The sequence below is a fragment of the Phyllostomus discolor genome, chromosome 12, assembly GCF_004126475.2.
Source record: "Phyllostomus discolor isolate MPI-MPIP mPhyDis1 chromosome 12, mPhyDis1.pri.v3, whole genome shotgun sequence".
In the NCBI taxonomy this organism is placed as follows: Eukaryota; Metazoa; Chordata; class Mammalia; order Chiroptera; family Phyllostomidae; genus Phyllostomus; species Phyllostomus discolor.
In genome coordinates, this window is record NC_040914.2 from 54334407 (window position 1) to 54356343 (window position 21937).

A 21937-nucleotide genomic window follows, 5' to 3' on the forward strand; every position below is an offset into this window, starting at 1 on the left:
AACATAACAAATCTTGAAAGAGAAAAAAGGTAGACCTACTTACTGGCACATCTTTCTTAAAGCTGACTCCGGTAGGCCTGGTGACAGTAACCGTTTTAGCAACAGTGGTGGTTGTCGAGGTGGTTACCATAGTGCTAACCTGACCAGCAAGGGGTGCTTTTGCTGGAACTTGGGCCTGGGCCTGGGCCTGAGCCAGTGCAATACTTCCAGGGGTTGTGATAGAGCCCTGCATTTTCACAGGAGGATCTCTAGATTGCTGTCCATACTCGATATACTATAGAAGTAGGGAGAGGAAAACACACGAAAAAAGTTCTTAACAGAAACTGAAAATATTGAATTACACACCTCTTACTTCTGAGAGGCTAAAGATCATTACAGATTGCTTGTGGTTCATCTGTCTTCCTTACTCCTTGTCCCACCTTGGCCCATCTTCCTCAACATATAATACATAAGTGGATATATACCACAACCTCTTTGGGGGTAAAATATTATTATGAAAGAAGTCATCTAGCAAAATAACTTCCCCCAAAGCAGCCACAAATGCCTACATATAAATTTCTTAACACACATATTTTAACTACTTAAATTTACACAGTAAACTGACCTTTTTATTGCGTGTTGATGACAAACCTAAGGCCTAAAATACACAATGTAATGTGAATTACCTCTCAGTAAAGCTACTACTACAAACAAAACAAAACAAAACAAAACAGAACACAATGCCAAGTCAACTAGAGGGTAAGCAATGGTACTGGATGGATGTTCAGGACAGGTTTAGAAATTGCAAGAACAATCACATAAAATGTATTAAAATGTATATTCTCTAGGTCCTTTTCCTCTGGCACTGCCTCCTTTTTAAGAAACACTTTAAAGTAATCAAAGCAGGGTAAGAAGGCTATCTCTTTTAGTAACACTGGTCTAAGTCTTAGACAAAACAGCCTTGAATCATATTTAAATCAAAGGAATAACTTATTTATATTCAAGGTTCACATTCCAAATCCTTTTTAAAATCTGGCAAAGTTTCTCTTGGTAACAGTAAAAGATGTCTGTCCTTCGATAGCATTACCAGGCTAAAAGCCTTTTAGTATAAATCAAGCAAAACCATTACCTACAAAAGATAAAGAATGCATTTTTCCCGCAGTCTAGTCTAAGATGCAAAATAAGCAACAAATAATATGTATACTTGTATCATGCCAATCATTAACAAATCATAATGCCATTCTCAACATCCAAAGTCAAATCAAAACAGACAAACCCTCCAATTATTAGAAAGGTTTTAGGTATGGAAGACGCTTACCTCCTGTAAATGATGTGGAAATTGCATAAAGTGACTGATAGAAGCCAAGTGCTGACAATACTGGGGATAGTCCTTCAATCTGTCAATGAAAATATTCATTCATTATTTCAAGTAAGAACAGTGGCAGCACGATTAACAAAATTTTCTTCCAAATGCTAGTCTAGGCCATTTCCCCCATTCTACCTATCAACTACCTTATTTGACGAGAATGCCAAAAGGAAGAATACAGAAGTAGAGGGGAGTGATATTTATAAACTTCACCTCATTTTACATCAGAAAACAATGTTTTTTAAAAGGTTTTATTTTTACTTAAAATTGATTACAATGAGCCAATAAAACTGCTATCTGGGAACCCCCCCCCCAAATGTTCATCAACAGGTGAATGGAGAAACAATTTGTAGTTAATCTGTACAATGGGATACTAGTTAGCAATAAAAAGAAACTACTGAAACACGTAGTAACACAGATGAATCTCAAAAGCACTATGCTAAGTGCAGGAAATCAGATTCACAAACATTATGTTTGGTTCAATTCAAGTAACAATCTAGGAAAACTAGAGCTAACTCACATCAGTGGCTGCCAGGGGTTAGAGGTTGGGGAAGGTGAACTTTAAAGGGCAAACAAGATAACTTCTTGGGGGTGAAGAATATATTCAGTATCTTGACTGTGATTGTGTTAGTTACACATGACTATAAATTTGTCAAAATTCAAACAACGGTACACCTAAAATGGTGGCTTTGACTGTGTAAAAAGTATACCTCTAACAACAAGCTCCCCCTGCAATTTCATTTTATACTGTTCTTACCACTTATCTGATAACTATAATTACTTGAACTGTTTCACTTCTTCCCTTCTACTTCAGTTGTTAGGATTCGTTAACATAGAAATAGTAAGGGGGCATGGTAAGAACTAGTTGAAACATGAGTTGTTATTTTCCCTTATATTAAAAAAGAGAAGTTTCACAGGAAACCTATCCACTCACCTATTTTTAAATCTATCTAGTGCAGCAATCCCGAAATAATACATTTTGGATCCAAAAGGCTTGCGTAAGGCTTCAAGAACGTATCTCAGGGCTAGGCCTAGTGCCATGTAAGTGACCAGTCCTTTTTCAATTATCCCACCAAACAGGCAGGCTGTTATATGTAATTCTTTATCAGGGTACTGGGGGAAAAACCGATATTCTTCAAACAAGTTCCTTAGCATACAATTAAATACTTCTCGTTCCCTCTTTATGGTAGAGTCTTTAAACCTTTGTAGCATTTCTAATACCTGGAAAAAGCAAGACAAAAACAAGACACACATAAAGGAAACTATTACTGAGAGACTTCCTAAGTGCTATTAATAGAATTATTAAGCAGCACATTTCATAATAAGTTGAGCTTGAGATAAAAGTTAAAGTTTCAAATGATACACAGACTTACCAACAAACTCTGAGGTAGATTTCTAAAAACTTCAAAGGGCATTTCAGATTTACCTAGACCATAAAGATTTCTATCATCCTAAACACTCACCTCATCAACAGACATGGTTGGATGTGGTGGGTGATTATATATTCTCTGGAAATAGCTGTTTGCTTCATCATCTATCTCTTTACTAAAGTGCTGATTTGCCTCTGGCCACACCTGAGACAAGTCCGCTGTTAGAAACAGAAAAGCAACCAGTGGGCATTTAGGCTCTTACTTCACTCCCCCATTATGCACACACAGAGCCAGAGAGACCAATATAGTTTTAGTTTTAAGGGGAAAAAAAATAAAGAAACTGAAGACAGTATTAAGTGGTCAAGTTTTAATATTCCGCTATTCTGGTACACATAAGGATTTTAACAACACTGCCTTGAAATTATACATCTAACTTAATATTTTCTTCCTGAAGACTTTCACAGGTTCAAATTTACAATGCATTTACCCTTAACACAACCTCACTCAAGGTTAACAAGTCTTTACTACTTTATAAAAATAAAAACCACATTTACCATATAAGAATCATCAATGCATGTGCGTGACATACTGATATAAACACAAAGCATGCTACAAAACGTAACACTCAGACAGGCCTTTCACACTAACATTTGGTACAGTCATATTTTGCTTAATGAATATTTAGTCCCAACAACTATAAGTCAATACACCTTTCTATGTATAACAAAGATGACTTAGCTCTGACTTTGGGATAACTAAGGTGAAACTTTAAAAATTGTTTTAAGTAACATCATATATATTAGCCAATATATGGCAGTATTTATTACATGTAATAAGGTTATATATATCATAAAGTTATAACCTGAAAATAAAAGTTGTTTATTTTATAAACTGCCAAGCTTAAACAGAAATCTGAAGTCCTCCTGGCTGTTCCTGATTTGTTAATCTAAAAAATTTAGGATTAGTGTAAAATTGTTTTTTTTTTTTTACTTAATAAAATCTAAGTATAAGATTTTACTTTCCTCTTTACTATACATCTTACTTTAAGGATAACACCCCTAAGGATGCCAACTCTTATTAACCGTCATTTTTTTCTGGCAATCCAAATCAAGGGTAGAGTGATACATCAAATTTCCATTTTAGTAATTCAAATTCGTGAATTTGTTCCCACTGATCTAAGAAGTCCATCAACATGTGGCCCCACTGACAATACAGTAAGTCAATGTTTTTGTCCATAACTGCAGAGACAACAAATTGGACATAAAATTAAAAAAAAAAAAAAAAGGGTTTGTGTGCATCAGTCACGCTTCACAATCACAGACAACACTACCACTTACAAGGTTTCATCTTACTCTGCTGGAATGTAGGCTGGTTCAGTCCAGAGGTGCCCAGTTTCCTCTGTACAAAAGGATCGTTATTCACTGCAGGAAGTCCAAGGGCCCCAGTTCCTATACCAGTCAGGCTGCCTGTGCCAAGACCACCTACTAGAGAGAATGAAGCAGCCAGAAGTTTTATCATTACTCACATTCTTGACTGTATTCACATCAAAGATGTAATTTCTTATTTTAAAAGGCGGGGCTCTTTATTAATTCTTATAATGTCTATTTAATTTTAGAGAATCTAAACTAGTAAGAGTATACAAAAACACAATGCCAAAATTTCTCTAGTATTTAGAATTATTAGTTTCTTTACATTCTTGGTAAGACAATAGTATGCAAAAATCTTAACTGTACATTCTCATGTGATATAAGATATAAGGTAATCAAAACAAGAACTGGCTTGCTTTCCTCAATGATTACAATGGAAGAATTTCAAGCTACTATATACTAAGTTAGCATGAGGCAGGTCTTCTTGATTCCCGTTAGTCTAGCAAACAGAATTCTAATAGTTAGGATTTTACTAAGGCCTTACTAAATAGGGTAAATTTGGTTTAAATCAATGAACAAGCAGAACCACACAACAACAGTATTAACTAGGTTACAGGGTAATTACAACACTTTAATCCTTAGGTTTTAATACTCTAAACTTATAGCCTGAAAGATCAAAGGTGCAACTAACTTAGGAGAAAGAAGTGGGTCTGAGAGAAGGGAAAAAAAGGAATCTTGACCTCGATATAAAGCTAAAAGCCTAATTATATGAAAAACTTAAAAAGTTTTAGGAATTTACTATAATTTTCAAAGTAGATTAAGTTCAAGGAAGCAGAACATGCACCGGAATCTGATGAGTGAAATATTTCTACCTTTATTAAATCAACCTTCAGTAATTTACAAAGCCTTGAGTTCTGATCTATGCCGACGTCCTTTAAAATTTGTGCTTAACACACTTATTAGTGTTTATAATGTTGTTTGGCAACACAGAATCCTTACTGAATAATTCAACTAACTTTACAACTAAAATATCTTAATTGCAATTCAACTGAATTAATATTATAATAGTATAATGTTTTACTCTTCCCAACTCTGGATGTTGAAGACAATTTCCTTTAAGCAGTTTTTCTTATTAAGTCACCACAAAAACTAAGGCACAATGAATATTACAAATAACTTGCGTCCGTCCCATCCCCTTACCTGGAAGTTGTGATGAAAGTCCTCCAATACCACTGAATGCAGTTGTTTGATTTGGGGTAGAAAGGGGCGGAAATGCTTTTGCTGGTGACTGAGGGGTACTGAATGCAGAACCCAAATTTGGAGGAAAACCCTGCATACTCTGGGTGTGAGGGGCAGCTGAACCACCTATACTAAGAGATGCCATTCCAGCAAGAGGGTCAATCTAAAGAAAAACATTATAAAAATATATTAAATATACCTCAAGCAAAGACTGACAATATGACACAGGTAAAGCAATCTTTAGTAACAGCTTTGTGTGCTTAGTAAGTAAACGGCAAACCCCATACAATCATAATGATACTTAAATCCCAAAATCAAGTCATCAAGTGTGCCAGTCTTTTTATTCCTATTACCAGAGATGGAACAGATTTAAAAAGTAAACCCCTGCCCAAGTACCAGAGCCATAATACGAGGGCTACAAAATCCAACATTTAAGATGAACTGCCCTGAAGCTGTAATACTGAACATTTAGTAGTGATATGGGACAGTTATTACATTAGGTCTTTACAATTTCCCTTTAAAACAAAAAGAATCTCTCAAACATTTAACTTTCAGTACAATAAAAGCATTGTAAATGATTCATTCCATCAAAACAAGCAAATCTCGTCAAAATTTGAGAATCTTAGGGACTGGAGAGGATTAGTTCTAATTCAATAAAAAAGAAAAACAGTAACAACAGAAACAAGATATGCCATTCACTAAGGTTTTTAAAAAATATCTAATAACTGTACTTTCAAGCTTCTTAATTTGTGGCATTATTTCAGATCTTCATGACTACAGCAAATGATATACCAAATGTCTTTCATAAAGTGGCCACTAAGGAATCACTGAATGTTCCTTCTTAAACCCCAATCTGTCATTCAATGCAGGTGAAAACAGAAGCGAAATATGTTGCTCCCAGAGAGAAGGGGGTGGTTGGTGTCAGGGAGTAACTTAAATGTACCTTGTTTTTAAAAGAGCAGTTCAGTTGAGAGCTGAAGAGCCCCAGTTATAACAAGTCCTTATGCTCTAGCACTGTTGCTTGGCCCGTGAAGCTACAAACAAGACACATCAGGTTCAAAGGCAGTGCTTATTTCTCAAGTCTAAGTTATTCTTATTTTAAAAAGCCCTTAACCATTTACCTGCATAAATTACTTTGTATCTTTCCTCTCAGAGTCATGTTCCACTTAATATTTAAAATCTATTCTCAACTACAATGCCTATTTATGGATCTCCTTTAAAATGTAGTAGTGTACACTAGACATGCAATTATCTAAAATGTAATAAACTCAGACAGTTTTCCTTTGAGTAGATTGTTAATGATGATGTAGAAGTTTATTCTATTCCACGTCTACAAACAAATGCAGATGTACCAAATACAGAGGTACAATTACCTGAACAGGAGAAATGGCATCTAAGCTGCTAGCACTAGGAGGGCGACCTTTTGGCATAACTCCAGGTGGTGGCTGTCTGGCCTTATTCATCACATTACTGCAATTGGCTACCATGGTGAGGATGGTTTCTGATAACTCCTGAGAAACACTCCTAAAGAGAAAAGAAAAGTGAAAAATATCACATTATTTCCAAGAACAGCTAAAAAGACAAATATGATTCTCTAATAAAGAAAATTTGCTGAAATATACGGTTAAATTTCCACCATATCCTATGTCTTTGCATCTGTCATTAATCACTAGGATGTTCTAAGCATTGGCTTTCTCTTGCAAGTCTAATTTATACTTCTGAAACGAAACCTTGTGTAGTACAACCAATATATATTAGAACATTCCAAGTAACAATCCATGTTCTCAACCACTTTGTCAAAAATGACTTTCAAACCAGGATGTATCAAAGCAAACAAGCAGTTTTTATACTAGTTTCCTGTAAGTCAAAGATAAAGCATTTATTTAAGTTTAGGTAAAATGACCACACAAATAATTAGTACTTTTAGTAAGAATGTGGAAAATTGATTTCTAAAATGTCAAGTACTTGGGATAAATGTTTAACAGAAAAACCCACCTGCCTGTCTCAAAGTGTTATTGCCTCATAAACCTCAAAAACTGTGGAACGCTTGGTAGTCATAAGCTGTGTACAAACTTAATACTTAGATCTTTCTAAGTATTTTTAAATTTTTTAACAATTCAAACTAACCCCAAAACAAATAGAAGAAATAAAGTTCAGAGCTTAAATAAATGAAATGGAGAACAGAAAAACAAAATAAAATATTGGTTCTTTGAAAAAGGTAACAAAATTGACAAACATTTAGCCATACCAACCAAGAGAAAGACACTCACAATTCCTAAAATTGAGAGGACATTACTATCAACCTTACATAAAGAAGAATGACTGTCAGGATATAATATGAAGCAATAAAATGCCAATAGATCAGATAACCTAGATGAAATGGACAAATTTCGACAAGAAACAGAAAATCTGAATAGACAGAACGATACCAAGTAGATATAGTGAATTACCGTATTTTGCTGTGTATAATGCACTCTTGTGAATAACGTGCACCCATGTTTTTGGCCCAAACTTTCAGGAAGAAAATAATCTTTCCTTCTAATTTCTTAATTGAGTTTTTAATTTATTGACATTTAGAAACAAAAACTGATTTTACACTGTATAGTACTTTAAACTTAAAAAACAGTGGATGGAACATGCTGGAGTTGCAGGTCAGGTCCCTGGTTGGGGGCATGCAGAGAGTTAACTGATCATCTCTCACATATCGATGTTTCTTTCCTTTCCCCTCTCAATGAACGAACAAATGAATTAATTAATTAATTAAATCTTTTAAAAACTGGATTATCTAAGCTGGTGTTGCTTTTAATCATTCATCCTTCCTTCCCCAAATCAACAATTATCCATATAATACAATTCTAAAATTAAAGGGTCATTCTCAAGCACAAGCTTCTTACCCCGCACAAGCTTGTAAACAGGCCAACATTGTTGCCAGAGTTTCTGGAGGAAGTTGAGCACTTTTGGGCTGATCTTTCTCTGGGGCAAGTCCACCCAAAATAGAAGGGCACCGTCTCTTTAAAAAAGTCATGCATGCTTGGATAAAAGGCTCCTGAGAAAGAGAAAGTCTTTAAGTGTATTTGAAATTGACCTTAATTGCTTTCAGATTAAATATAAATTGATTCAGATTAAAGACTAAACACTATGACTAAAACCCAGAATAACATAATTGCCATATAAAAAGTTATTTTTCTTTAGCTCTTTTAGCCATCAGTATTTAAAATCAGTAATAAATGGACAAATCCTGCTTACTCCATGCTCTCGAATTTTATCTGTGAGCCACTTGTCAAGTTTGAGGTATTCACGACGTGAAGCCAGTGCAGCAAGGTCGATAACAAAGGCAAATGGAGTACCATTTAGCAGCATTGACAAGGCCTAAAGAAAAAGAATATTGGAAACTACAAGTCAAACAATTAAGTAATTTTCTGTCTCTGTCCTATTTTGTTTCCTGCTTTTATTTTCAAAAACAAGTCTAAATAAAACATATTACTAGTATTTTCTTGCCCATAATTTTTTAAACAGTGTACTCCTTCAATGGTAACATTAGTACCTACTTAAAATAAGGCGAATGTTTCAACCTGGGTCTACCTTAACAATAAACTTTACCCTGTGCTTTTTCATATAACTAGAACAAGACAGAAAGTATGAAAAATAATCCTAACCCGTTTTTTTAAAACCTAAACTCAGGCTTATGTAACCTTAGCAAAACTATACCACCAAACTATGCCCCTAGTTATCAAAGACTATTTCTCAAAGATACTGTTAATGATAATGAAAGCTGCCAAAGGGCTGAAACCTAAGCAGCTTCTTCAGAAGTTATAACTCCCAGATTACAACTGAGGTCAATTATGATTTGCTTCAAAATAAATATTACTGCAAATATCACTGAAAAACCAAACAAAATTCAGCCCAATGTAAATGAATTTTGCCACTTAAATTAGATATCTGTATATTATCTGAAAACTATTGGGCTTCCAATCTCTTTTTACTTACAAGGCAAAATTTCTCTTTCAAACCATTCTAACTAAAAGCTAGTTACATCTTCATTACTCCCAAGGTATCTGTTACATAAAAATGTTTTTTCTTATTATTAATAAATAAAAGTGTTATTTTGTCCCTCCAAGCTCACCTTCAAGTCCTGGGCCACATCAAGTATTCGAGACAATTTGGCCTGGTCGTACTGCTCCCCTCGCATGTACCATTCTGCCATTGCATGCATGATAAGTTGGCGGATTGAGGGAGACTGTCCCTAAGAAAAGAGAAGAGAAGAGAAGAGAAGAGAAGAGAAGAGAAGAGAAAAGGAGAGTTAAATAGCAATCTTGCAGAACATTTTAATAGGCACTACTGTAAATGCCCAGCTAATTTTACTTATTTTTATGTAAAATTGAGGCGTATCAATGCAGGTATTAAGTATAAGCCTCAAACAGTGATTACAGTGACATTTATTTCCTTATCTTTCAAATGAAGCCTGGCCCTAAACTGTGGGTCATCTAGTCACTAAACAAATTTGTTTTGTAAAAGCCCACCTATGCATTTTCTTTTCAATTTTTCAATTTTTATTTATTGGCTTTACAGAGAGGAAGGAAAGGAAAGTTACACTGATTTGTTTTTACACTTATTCATACATTCATTGGTTGATTTTTGCCACGTGCCCTGACTGGAGCTCAAATCTGCATCCTTGGTGTATGAGGATGACACTCTAACCATGAGCTACATGGCCAGGGCTGCCTATACATTTTCAGACACAAATTTAGAATAGGATGTGATGTGAGCATGAGGATGTGTTAAATTTATGTAATTCCTTGAAATTGAATTATAAATACTGGTTCATAAATAAAAACAAAACAATTTAAGGTAATCACCTCTAATGTTTTCCACTGTAGTGTTGTATTTGTATTTCTGGAAGTGATGTTTGCACATTCTAAATCTAGCTATTTTCACAAATGAGATGGTTTTTTTTTTTAAGATTTTATTTATTTATGTTTAGAGAGGGGGAAGGGAGGGAAAAAGACAGGAAGAGAAACATCAATGTGTGGTTGGTTGCCTCTTTCACATGCCCCCACCGGGGACCTGGCCTGCAACCCAGGCATGTGCCCTAACTGGGAAATCAAATTGACAACCTTTTGATTTGTAGGCCCGTGCTCAATCCACTGAGCTACACCAGCCAGGGCAGAATGTTTACTTTTTATAATTATTCAATTTTTTTTTTCAACCAGAAAACAACCTGGCTTTGAGGACTGATCTAAAGGCTTGCAGCTAAATTATATAAACAAACAGCTGAAATTTGGCATTTTTCATAGAAGCAATAGCAAAGCAATTACTATTGCTCTAACAGTCCTAGAGTTGACAAAGCCCAAGTGTAAAAGTATTCAATGAAAAGTGAGGTGATGCAGCTCTTTTCATCCTTTCTCTTCTACCCCAGAGCTGTAGTAGTGAGAAAGACATGAATGCCTGGGCTGCAAACTTTTGGTTAAATGTTAAATATTCCACAAACTACTAACCCTACCATGTAATTCGAGTTTCTGCAAATGGAGGAGAGCTGACTGAATGGCATGGAACAAAGACTAAAATTTTTCATTTAGAAATAGATTATCTGATTTTTTTAAATCACTTATATATAATAAGAAATATACACTAGAATAATGACTAAAGAAAAAAAGGAGCCTCAAAAGGCACTTGATGTAAAGAAAAGATGACTGCTTTTTATTTTTTTAAAATTCTCACCCAAGGGTATGTTTACTGATTCTAGAGAGAGAAGGACGGAAAGAAGGAGGGAGCAACACAGATTTAACAAACACTGATTGGCTGCTTACCGTACATTCCCTCACCAGGGATTGAACCTGCAGCCTAGGTATGTGCCCTGACTGGGAATTGAGCCCACAACCTTTAGCTGTAAGATGATGATGCTCCAACCAAGTAACCAAGGCAGGGCTGACTGCTTTTTCTCAAACCCGCATTTGTCATTAAAAATGTAGGCTATTAGTGCCCTGATTGGTATGGATCAGTGGGCTGGGAATCATCCCACAAACTAAAAGGTTGTGGTTCGAATCCTGGTCAGAACACATGCCTGCACTGCAAGCCAGGTTCCTGGCTGGGGGTGTGCAAGACGCAACTGATAGATGTTTCTCTTGCACACTAGTATTTCCCTCTTTCTCCCATCCCTTCCTTCTGGTTTTGTGATAAATGATGAAGCCCCTTACTCCTATCAAAAAGATACTTAGACATAGCAATATAGAGCTTTCATAATACCTAATTTTTGTAAGCTGCCTTACCTCCCTGCTCTTTTAATTTTTATACTTCAATACCCACATGATGCAAAAAAAGGTAAAATAAGCTTTGTGGAATTGTGACAGTTGGGAAGACTTACAATTCCACAAAGCTTATTTGTACTGTCACAATTCAAAGATTGGGAACTTCTATCACTGAACATCCTCCAACAAAGAATTGGTCATGTCTTACCTGCCCATGCCATGCATAGTGCAAAATAATAGCAGAGTTAGGATGGTTTCCGAGGAATATTGGCATCAGAGTGGAGATGAGTTCATGGCGCAAGGTGTGCCAGGAGGTGTTGATTTGCAGTAAGGCCAATACCAGCATGTCCGGACAGTGTTTGATCGGGAAGCTGAAGAGCTGTTTGACTTGCTCATATTGTCCCACCTCTGCAAGCCTCAGTAGAGATTCAATCAAATCCAAGCTCTTCCTAACAAGAATGGAAATAAAATAATCCATCAGCCAAAATCTAGGTATACAAAATTCACTTTCTGATTAAGTGATACCAGCTATCAGGATAAAACCAAGTTGTTGTCATCTTTTAATATAGGAAAACTGCTTAAACTGTTGCTGTTCATCTCAGAAATACATGATGCTAAGGTATCAGACTAATTTCAAAGGCAGTCACAGAGAATAGCGACGAAGAAAAGGGGACACCACTAATCATTTGCATAATGAACACTCCTTATACTGTGCTGCAAAAACACCATTTGTTCACAAAGCTAGTTGTTAACTAATCCTTTAGAGGAAATGTTTACCATCCTTTGTTTTAGAAGATCTGGGAATACCTAAAGGGCTTTAAACTGTCCTAAAACTACCACCCACAGCCAAAATATAAGTAACAACAACAATCCACTATATGTCAGAAAAGTGTGCCAGGAGAGTATGGTTAAAAAAAAAAAAAAAAAGGAAAGAAAGAAAGAAAAAGAAACATTATGAAGTGGATACCTCTGGGGAATAACCCAGCCTAAGCTCCCTTCCTACAGCCATGTGTGTATCTCAGCACTAATGAAAGTCCTTTCCCCATCCGTCTCTCATATCCCTAAAAAGAAATGACTTTAATTCCAGGAGAAACCTACTAGGCCAGAGTCAGATTCTCCCTCAAAAACCTGGAATTAGAACTCAACAGAAACTAGATAATTTTGCTGAAAGTATTAAATTTGATGGGTTGACCGTCCTGAGCTACTCTTGAAAGGAAATCTACAGAGAAGGGATCCTTATATATAGTTCAACATTTAATAGTATCAGGAAAATATCTAATGGTACACCTTACAAGAGAAGAGATATAACTATCTAGTGATAGGGGACTAAAAGTAGATTTTTATTTACCATCATCCCTCTATAAAAATTTAAGGTACCTAGGTTAATTAAAAATACCGTTTCACTTAAACCTTTTAACTAAGTAGTTGCTCACTACTCATTTTCTATTTCACAAATGTAGAAGTGACCCTTTCAAGAAAAGCAAGATGAGTGCTTACCATGTGGCAATTTCTCGATTGTCATCCTCTGGTGGTGCTTTCAGAATATCAGTGGCAACAGTATGACAGGGATAGTCAGCAAAACAGAAGATCTCTGGATTTATAAGGGAATGCTGAATGAAGGAGAGCTGGAACAAGAAAAAAAAAGTCATTACCACCATAAATAACAGCGAATGCTATAAAAATCTGAAATATTTTTGTTAGGCCAAGCTCAATCATATGGTTATTAGAATGACAATTTCTCTTTAAAATCTTAATTATTTGCTCTTTCTAAATCACCATCAATTCAGAAAGATGAAAGGTGAAGAACAGGATGGCCTTGAAGACAAACATCATTAAACAGTTTGACCGCTATACTTCAACTGAGTCTAATAATGACTAAGCTGATAATGTTCCTTCAGATTTTATGAGGCTCTACTTTTCTGAGCCATGTAAGTAAAACATGCTCTACTTTAAAAGAATATTTTAACCAATGGATAGATGGCACCATATAAATACAAGTCATTAATTTGTGTTCCTTCTATAGCTAAACACTGTTCATTTACCTGGCCTTCTGCATGTTTCCAAGGTCTATATATTAGGTCTACTGGGAACACTTCCATACCCAGACCCCTTTGAATGCCATAAACCACATTATGAAGTCCTTTACTGTCACGAATTTGAAATCCAGGATGGTCAAGTTCATAAGTTACTTCCTTAAAATTCAAACTCGGGTTCTAAAAAAGAAAAAATTTCGAAGTTGAATGAACAAAAGTGTACATATTTTGATACTTTATCTAAAAAGCAAAATTAAATCTGAAGTTCAATCAAGATATTCTACTTACAAACTCAAAATCATCTGAATCTTTCTGGCACTTCCAGAGAGAGCTAGGTAAGTCTTTAATATTCCAACAATACTGGGCCCACTAGGTCATGACATACAAATAGGAACTCTTTCCTCCCCTACTTAGTCCAGTGAACACTCTATCCCAATATGGCAAATAAGTAACTTCACTCAGCAGTATCCTCTTTATACCAAGATTCTGCTACTTTGGAACAAAGTTGCAAAAATCAATTATAACAACATGTGCATCAGGAAAAGTCTAGATTCTTTATATCAAAATGACTGAAAATTTGGTTGAAAAAATGTTCCATGAAAAGGTATTCAAAAAGGCTATGAGAATCCTTAAAAGAAATACAAAGCAAAGGAAACAAATTTATAGAAAGTAATTTACCAAACATTCTGCACAAAGTAATCAAAAGAAGTATATTTAGTTCTGGCTGGTGTGGTTCAGTGGACTGAGGGCCAGCCTGCAAACTACAAGGTCACTGGTTCAATCCTGTCAGGGCACATGCTTGGGTTGCAGGCCAAGTCCCCAGCTGGGGGCATATGAGATGCAACCAATCAATGTTTTTCTCCCTCCCTCTCAAAAATAAAAATCTTAAAAACAAAATAATTGGTAGGTATAAAATAGATAGGAAGAGATTAAGAACAGCATAGGAAATGGAGAATTAATACATATGCCCCATGGACATGAACTAAGCGGGAGATAGGATGGAGGGAAGGGGGCTAAAGGGGGATAAAGGGAAGGAAAAAATGGGATAACCGTAATAGCATAATCAATAAAATATACCTAAAGAAAAACCCCATTAATGTTGTTAGTAAGGTCATATCATAGGGCAGCATGATTTTCTGTAACAAAATTTTACCAATGTTACATATGGGTTAAACTAAAAATAAAAGTTTATTTTATGCTTCATTCAGTTAAATATTTCAAAATTTTAGAAGAAGTTATTTGTTTATCTGGGAACCAATTAACTTACTAGCCTGTGGACATTCCAGAAGTGACAGTAATAAGTGATTTTTATTTTCTCTATCCACGATCAGCAAGGTTGGCAGGATTTTTATTATACCTTTCAGAGAATATTCAGAAGACTACCTTTCTCCTCAATGATTCCTCAATCATTATTTTCTATCCAACCGTTCTCTCCAAAAACGCCACACACCTACAACCCAGCAGATCACCCGAGCAGTGCCACTCAGAACTGTGCTGCAACAACTCTGAATGAACAAAACTGGAATTTGATGCTATATTATTTCCAGTACATAATTAGCAAGCCAGGAATTAAAAAAACATTTCTGATCTCATTTAGCTGGGCATTTTATTCATTAAAATTTACTTTCTGTGGGCTACATCATACTAACATCATGAGTGTTAAAACCAGGATTATGTGTACTCACCAGTTCTTTGAGAACATCAATCAAGACTTCTACATTCCATGTATGTGCCTGTGCTCCATCACTTTTATCTTTCCCATCACTCCAGATCCCACTGCCAGGAGCAGAGATACTCTGTAGAAGTAAAGTTTAAAGTAAATAAACCCAACTACTTAATGTGGTCAGCTCCTGATTGGTAGACCAAACAATCATTCTGTAATTTTAACAATAAGGGGGAGGGAGGGAAAGGACATATTTCATTCGTGTTGTAATATAGCTAATGCCTACACTTACCTGTAGTGGAATTCCATCTGTTAATCCTGAATGAGTTCGAGCCATCATTCCCAAAACCCTTGCAACCTGGGCAGCTGTAACCTCCCGAACACCAAACTGCATGATTATATTGCGACACTCTTCAATACTGAAACAGAAATTTAACTTCAGAAAAACACTACCACCATCAATACAAAGGTTAAGAAATGCTAACATAAAATGAGCCCTAGAGTGAAATCCCTAGCTAGCTTCACTAATACACAGTAAAAAGCTTCATTTCTTGACTTTTATAAAGCCAGGAATGTAAAAACTACCAACTTAAAAAAAAACAAAACCCAACAGTTAACTGAATGGAACAAGTCTAAAAGGTCAATAAAGAAAATATAAGAATAATCTGTCAAGACACATATAACTGAGAAATCAGCTGATAGTCTTATGGCAACTCCTTTGTAGAAACCTTGCAGGCAAAAAGAGGCTAGAGAGAAGTATTCAAAGTCATGAAAGGCAAGGACCTATATCCAAGATTGCTCTATCCAGCAAAGCTTTCATTTAAAATGAAAGGGCAGATAAAGTGCTTCTCAGATAAGGTCAAGTTAAAGGAGTTCATCATCACCAAGCCCTTATCATATGAAATGCTAAAGGGATTTATCTTAAAAAAAAAAAAAAAAAAAAAAAAAAAAAGGAAAAGAAAAAAAAAAAAGATCAAAAGTATGAGCAGTACAATGACGACAAACTCACTACTATCAACAACTGAATCTCAAACAAAAACAAAAACAAACTAAACAAACAACTAACTAGAGCGGGAACAGATTCACAGAAATGGAGGTCACATGGAAGGTTATCAACAGGGAGGGGGAATGGGCGGAATGAGGGAAAGGGTACAGGGAATAAGAAACACAAATGGTCAGTACAAAACAGAGAGGGAGCCCTGGCTGGTGGGGCTCAGTGGATTGAGTGCCAACCTACGAACCAAAAGGCCTCTGGTTCGATTCCCAGTCAGGGCTCATGCCTGGACTGGGAGCCAGGTCCCCAGTTGGGGGCATACAAGAAGCAGCCACACATTGATGTTTCTCTCCCTCTCTTTCTCCCTCTCTAAAAATAAGTAAAAAAAATCTTAAAAAACAAAAACAAAAATAAAAACAAAACACAGACAGGAAGGTTAAGAATAGCATGGAAATGGAGAAGCCAAAGAACTTATATGTACAACACATGGACATGAACTAAGAGGGGAGAGAAAATGGGGGTGGGAGGGGGGTGCAGGGCAGAGAGGATTAAAGTAGGGAAAATGGGACAACTATAATAGCATAATCAATAAAATATATTTTTAAAAAAGACATATAATTGTTCTTCTCAATCTTTAGTCTGGATTGAGTTACTCTTAAAAATACTGATATTCAAGGTAAATTTGATTATTCTGATATGTACAAAGCCTTGAAAATTCATGCGAGCTTTTTACTTTGCATCCTGAAGTTTAATTAAACAAAAATTTTATGCCAGGCACGCAATCCCTCCCCCGCAAAAACACTTGCAAACATATGTGGAAATGTGGCTTACATGAGTTTTAAAAACATTATAAAAATTACACCTAAAATCAAAGCAAAGCATATTAATGCCCTTATAGTAATTGCTCTCACAAAGACATTATCAACCTACTATATCACAGCCCTAAGTTCTACTAACTTCCTTTGGTGCCCCTGGCAGGTGAGAAGAATGTCCAACAGTCAGTATTAAAGACAGAAAAAGAAGGGCACAGATGAAGGTACAGTGAGGAAATGACGTGTGGGGCCAGAAGGAGAAACTCTTTGCCTCAGTGCTCTATATCCTCCAAATGATAACAGTATCTATCCTGGCAACTAAGCCAGGGACTACAGATGCCCATATTTGAGAATGGGGAGGGGGAGGCATAGCAGAGATAGAGATTTAGCCACTAGGGTACCTACTGCTGCCACCAAAACTAGTAGATTAAATTTAGAAGTAAATTCTTGAGAGGTAAAGATGGTAACACAGTAAGGAATCTTAAGAAATTCCTTTAAAGAACTACATTGTTCTTAACAGAAGAATAATCACTTTTTTTGGTACTAACCTTGCACAAAAGCCATAGCCTACTTCTTGCATGAAATCAGCCAAAGAGCTCTCCATCATGGTTTTAGCTACCCCTCCAGAATCAGGCAGGATCCTGTCCATTAGAATGTCCCGTTTTTCAGGGTATAAAAGTGGTGCAAGCACCACAGGACAGCGTTCCTGGGGGAAATCTGAAGAAGGAAAAATAAGTAAGTTACAGGTGCTACACTGATTAAAAACAAGCTTTCCTCTTTTACTGTCTCTAAAGGCCCTTCACATCTGAATCTTCCACAAGTTCATATTCAAAAGGTTATTCCGTTATAACATCCCATTAGCCTAAGTTATGACTTCAGCATCAATTCCAAAATGTGACTATTTTCATAGCACAGGAATTGCTCATCCGTGTATTTTCAATTTTGTATCGTAGAATCCAAATTCACACCCAAAACATTACTTAAAATTTTCACAATATGGCTATCAATCCCAATACAAGGAGGGCATCAGATACAATTCAAATATCAGAATTTATTTAAACGAAGTGGAAAACTTTGAAATTGCACTATATGAACAAAAATAACAGTTGAAATACTACAAGTTGGTCCACTGTCAATGATTTGCCTTAAAAAGAATCTGTATCCCTCTAAAAGAAGGATCAGAGGAAGAAAAGATGGCAACAATAGAATCAGGAGCTATCTTAACCTAACAATACCAGTAGCCAAGGAGTTAAAGTGAATATATCAAAAATAACTAAATTTTTAGCCCTGGCTGGCATGGCTCAGTGCACTGAGTTCCAGCCTGCGAACCAAAAGGTCACCAGTTCAATTCCCAGTCAGGGCACATGTGAGGGTTGCAGGCCAGGTCTCCAGTTGTCAGAGTGCAAGAGACAACCAATGCAATATACCTCGCACACATCAATGTTTCTCCCCACCCCCCTTCTCCTCTGTCTAAAAAATATTTTTTAAGTGACTAATTTTTTAAAAGTAAAAAGAGTACATCACAGTAATATAGCTTGTCTCCCCAAAGGAGAATAAAGATTACATGGAATTATGCCACTTCTTAAAACTCAGACTGCACTAATATAACAAGATTACTGTTAAAGTTAGTCATTTTACACCTTTAACCATAAGGTTTTCATCACTTCATATTTTAAATGATAAAATACTCGCTTCCTCAAAAGATTACCACCTTGAGAACTGAAAGGTAAATTCACTGTCTTCCCTTACATTCTGAACCTGTCATGTTTGAGTCCATCCAAAGAAATCAACTTTTGTAAGCCACAGACACTTCTTTACCTCTGCGCAGTGTCTTAAGAAAAGCGTCTATCTGCTCCTGTCCAACTCCAAAGGCTCCCTTCTGCCCAAAGAGGAGATGGGAGAGGAGGAGGTGTAGGACCTCTATTGCTATATCTTGGAAGCCACCTTCTTGATTTCCACTGACGTCTGCGTCAATGTAAGAACGCAGAAGATCTGGGAGCTTCTGTTTGATAAACTGGGCAGCTAGAAGTCGGGTAAAACAAAAATCACAAGTTATTTTTGCACTACAATAGGGAAAAAGTCACATACCATCAAAATACATCACTGTCATTGACCAACTCACCTTTCACCCTCTAATGTTTTCAAAAAACTAGTAGGGAGGTATAAATGAGACAGCAGTTGCCAGGGACTGGGAGGAGAGGGAAATAAAGAGCTGTTCCATGGGGTATAATGTCTGTTTTGTAAGATGAAGAAATTCCCTAATCTGTTACACCACCATGTGCACATAAAGGTGATTATGAGGCTAAATATTATGAGTTTTTGCCATATATACATGAGACCCCCCCAAGTATTAGATTATTTTTAGTCTCTAGATCTATAAGTATAAAGCATCAAGATTCAAAAACCCATGAACTTTACTATAGGATATGTAGGCAAACAGGAACTTACCAAAACCTCTGAGATCTGAGCTGGAAGAATTCAAGAGGGCAAGGCCAAAAATTACCTGAACAAGAAGGGTTATATTGATCAGAGTCAAATAGCTGTTTTTAAATAGCTGTTTTTAATTTTAATTTTGCCTACATCTTTTTCCTTAAATTACTTACCTCTTGTACTTTGCTTAACTTGAGAACTTTACTCAGCTGGGCAAATAAGTGGGGTGCAGGCTTTAAACTCTGAAACAAACCAAACTTTATTATAAAACAAGAACTTACAATTTTCAAAAAAGTTTATGAAAGCACCTGTTCACCCACTTATGGAACTACATGGCGTGACATAATTCTGTAGCGCTGCTAGAAACAATACACCACGTCTTAGAACTGTGGACTGACAAGCTTAAGCTTTCACATGAGCTCGTGTTAGTAAGATCTTCTATTTATTACTAACCTCACTGCCTTGATTTTGTTAGAAAGCTATAAAAACCCCAACATAACTACTTAAAATTTTAAAATCAAAAGGGTAATGGCCTTTGTAGAAAGCCTAGTAAGAATCACATTCTTAGGACAACTAAAGATAAAAATAATACCAACCTTCTGATAGTGCAACGGATTATCAATGGCATAGGACAATGTGGAGATAAAATTTGGCTTTGTAATCAGCGACGCACACTCCTGAATCAGAAACTGAGTCTTTAAAAATAAAAAATACATTTTAATTAGCACTAACAGCCATCATGTCACAAACAGAAGCAGATGTACTCAAAACACTGAAGTGTATAATCCAATTATTACATACCGTTTCTACATTATGAAAAGCTCTCTAAAACTCCCTTTAAACTACATAAAATAATGGTATGGCTCTAGTAGTGCTTAGTTGTCTTTTAACTTCATTTGAAACAATTTTTGTTAGATTGTATTGTGACAGCAGTCACATCAGTGTGCATTAAAAAAATTATCAAATTTTTTGTGCAGCCATTTTAATACTGAAGATGGAAGAAAAATAAGCAATATTTTTAGCATATTGTGTTTTATTATTTCAAGAACTGTAAAAACACAACTGATATGGAAAAAAAGATTTGTGCAGTGTATGGAGAGGGTGCTGTGACTGGCTGAGCGTGTCAAAAGTAGTTTATGAAGTTTCTTTGTTGACATTTTGACAAATTTCTTGCTGGACATTTCTCGCTGGATGATGCTCTTTGGTCAGTAGGCCAGTTGAACTTGGCAGAGATCAATTTGAGATGTTAACTGAGAACCATCAAGGTTATATTATACCACTTGGGAGATAGCCAACATACTCAAAATATCCAAATCAAGAGCTGACAATCATTTGCACCATCTTGGTTGTGTTAATTACTTTGATGTTTGGGTTCCACGAAAAAAAAATCTCCTTGGCCATATTTCCTCATGTGATTCTCTACTTAAACATAACAAGCCCTGGCTGGTGTGGCTCAGTGGATTGAGCGATGGCCTGTGAATTGAAAGGTCACCAGTTCAGTTCCCAGTCAGGACACAAGCCTGGGTTGCAGGACAGGTCCCTGGTTGGGGGGTGTGAGAGAGGTAACCAATGGATGTTTCTCTCCTCTCTTTCTTCCTTCCCCCTCTCTTAAAAAAAAAAAAAGCTAAATCATTCAATTTTTAAAATCAAATTGTGATAGGTGATAAAAAGTTGATACTTTACAGTAATGTAGAATGAAAGAGACCACGGGGCAAGCAAAACAAACTATCGCTAACCATACCAAAGGCCAGTCTTCATCTGAACACAGTGATGCTGTGAATGGTGGGAGTGGAATGGAGTCACAGATAATGAACTCCTTCCGGAAAAACCAAATGATTAATTCCAACAAGTACTGCTTCTAATTAGACCAACTGAAAGCAGCACTCAACAAAATGTATCTAGATTTAGTCAATAGAAAAACACATAATCTTCCATCAGGATAACACAAGACCACGTATTTCTTTGATGACCAAGCAAAAACTGTTACAGTTTGGTTGGGAAGTTCTGTTTTGTCCACTATATTCATCAGGCATTAACACCTCGAATTTCCATTTATTTCACTCTTTACAAAGTTATTTTAATGGATAAAATTTCAACTCCCTGGAAGACTACAAATGGCTCCTGGAACAGTTCTTTGCTCAAAAAGATAAAAAGTTTTGGGAAGATGGAATTATGAAATTGCCTGAAAGATGGCAGAACGTAGTGGACAAAATGGTAAATACCAGTTACTTGTGGAAATAAAAAACGTGACTTTTATTTTTACTTTTTGGCCAACCCAACATATTAGCAAGAAGTGCTAAACCAAACCAAACCTCTTCAGAATAGAGTCCACTGACAAAATACTATAAGGAACAATATGATAAATTGTTTCCAGATTGAGAATCAAGCCAAAGAAACTCAATCTAGAATAAGAGATTTCCCTCTGCCTCACTTACTTGT

The 21937-nt window shown here is 36.1% G+C and overlaps 1 protein-coding gene, 1 long non-coding RNA gene and 1 other non-coding gene across 10 annotated transcripts in view; 1 reads left to right on the top strand and 2 right to left on the bottom strand.

The window, feature by feature from the left end:
- The window catches only part of CNOT1 (CCR4-NOT transcription complex subunit 1), a 72751-nt gene that overhangs the window by 26158 nt on the left and 24656 nt on the right, over positions 1 to 21937 (bottom strand). For 3 of the 8 annotated variants that reach the window (XM_028502141.2, XM_028502137.2, XM_028502136.2), the window contains exons 4-23: positions 20095 to 20193; positions 19672 to 19740; positions 19517 to 19571; positions 18887 to 19090; positions 17617 to 17785; positions 15555 to 15681; positions 15285 to 15395; positions 13609 to 13779; positions 13064 to 13191; positions 11775 to 12015; positions 9445 to 9564; positions 8568 to 8690; positions 8216 to 8367; positions 6695 to 6845; positions 5283 to 5484; positions 4068 to 4199; positions 2809 to 2933; positions 2280 to 2566; positions 1298 to 1376; positions 44 to 274 (exon numbers count right to left, since the gene is read on the bottom strand). In XM_028502141.2, the coding sequence (XP_028357942.1) occupies positions 44 to 274; positions 1298 to 1376; positions 2280 to 2566; positions 2809 to 2933; positions 4068 to 4199; positions 5283 to 5484; positions 6695 to 6845; positions 8216 to 8367; positions 8568 to 8690; positions 9445 to 9564; positions 11775 to 12015; positions 13064 to 13191; positions 13609 to 13779; positions 15285 to 15395; positions 15555 to 15681; positions 17617 to 17785; positions 18887 to 19090; positions 19517 to 19571; positions 19672 to 19740; positions 20095 to 20193 (2976 nt within the window). Of the gene's footprint in view, positions 1 to 43; positions 275 to 1297; positions 1377 to 2279; positions 2567 to 2808; positions 2934 to 4052; positions 4200 to 5282; positions 5485 to 6694; positions 6846 to 8215; positions 8368 to 8567; positions 8691 to 9444; positions 9565 to 11774; positions 12016 to 13063; positions 13192 to 13608; positions 13780 to 15284; positions 15396 to 15554; positions 15682 to 17616; positions 17786 to 18886; positions 19091 to 19516; positions 19572 to 19671; positions 19741 to 20094; positions 20194 to 21937 lie in introns of all 8 variants that reach the window. The other 5 variants (XM_028502133.2, XM_028502138.2, XM_028502134.2 and 2 more) reach the window with 2 other exon arrangements.
- On the bottom strand, positions 6257 to 6392 carry LOC114488484. Its single transcript, XR_003683800.1, has one exon. It is a non-coding gene; the product is annotated as a small nucleolar RNA SNORA50 (small nucleolar RNA).
- LOC118497487 lies at positions 13927 to 21926 on the top strand. The gene is made up of 3 exons (XR_004900010.1): positions 13927 to 13938; positions 14062 to 14063; positions 21414 to 21926. It is a non-coding gene; the product is annotated as an uncharacterized LOC118497487 (long non-coding RNA).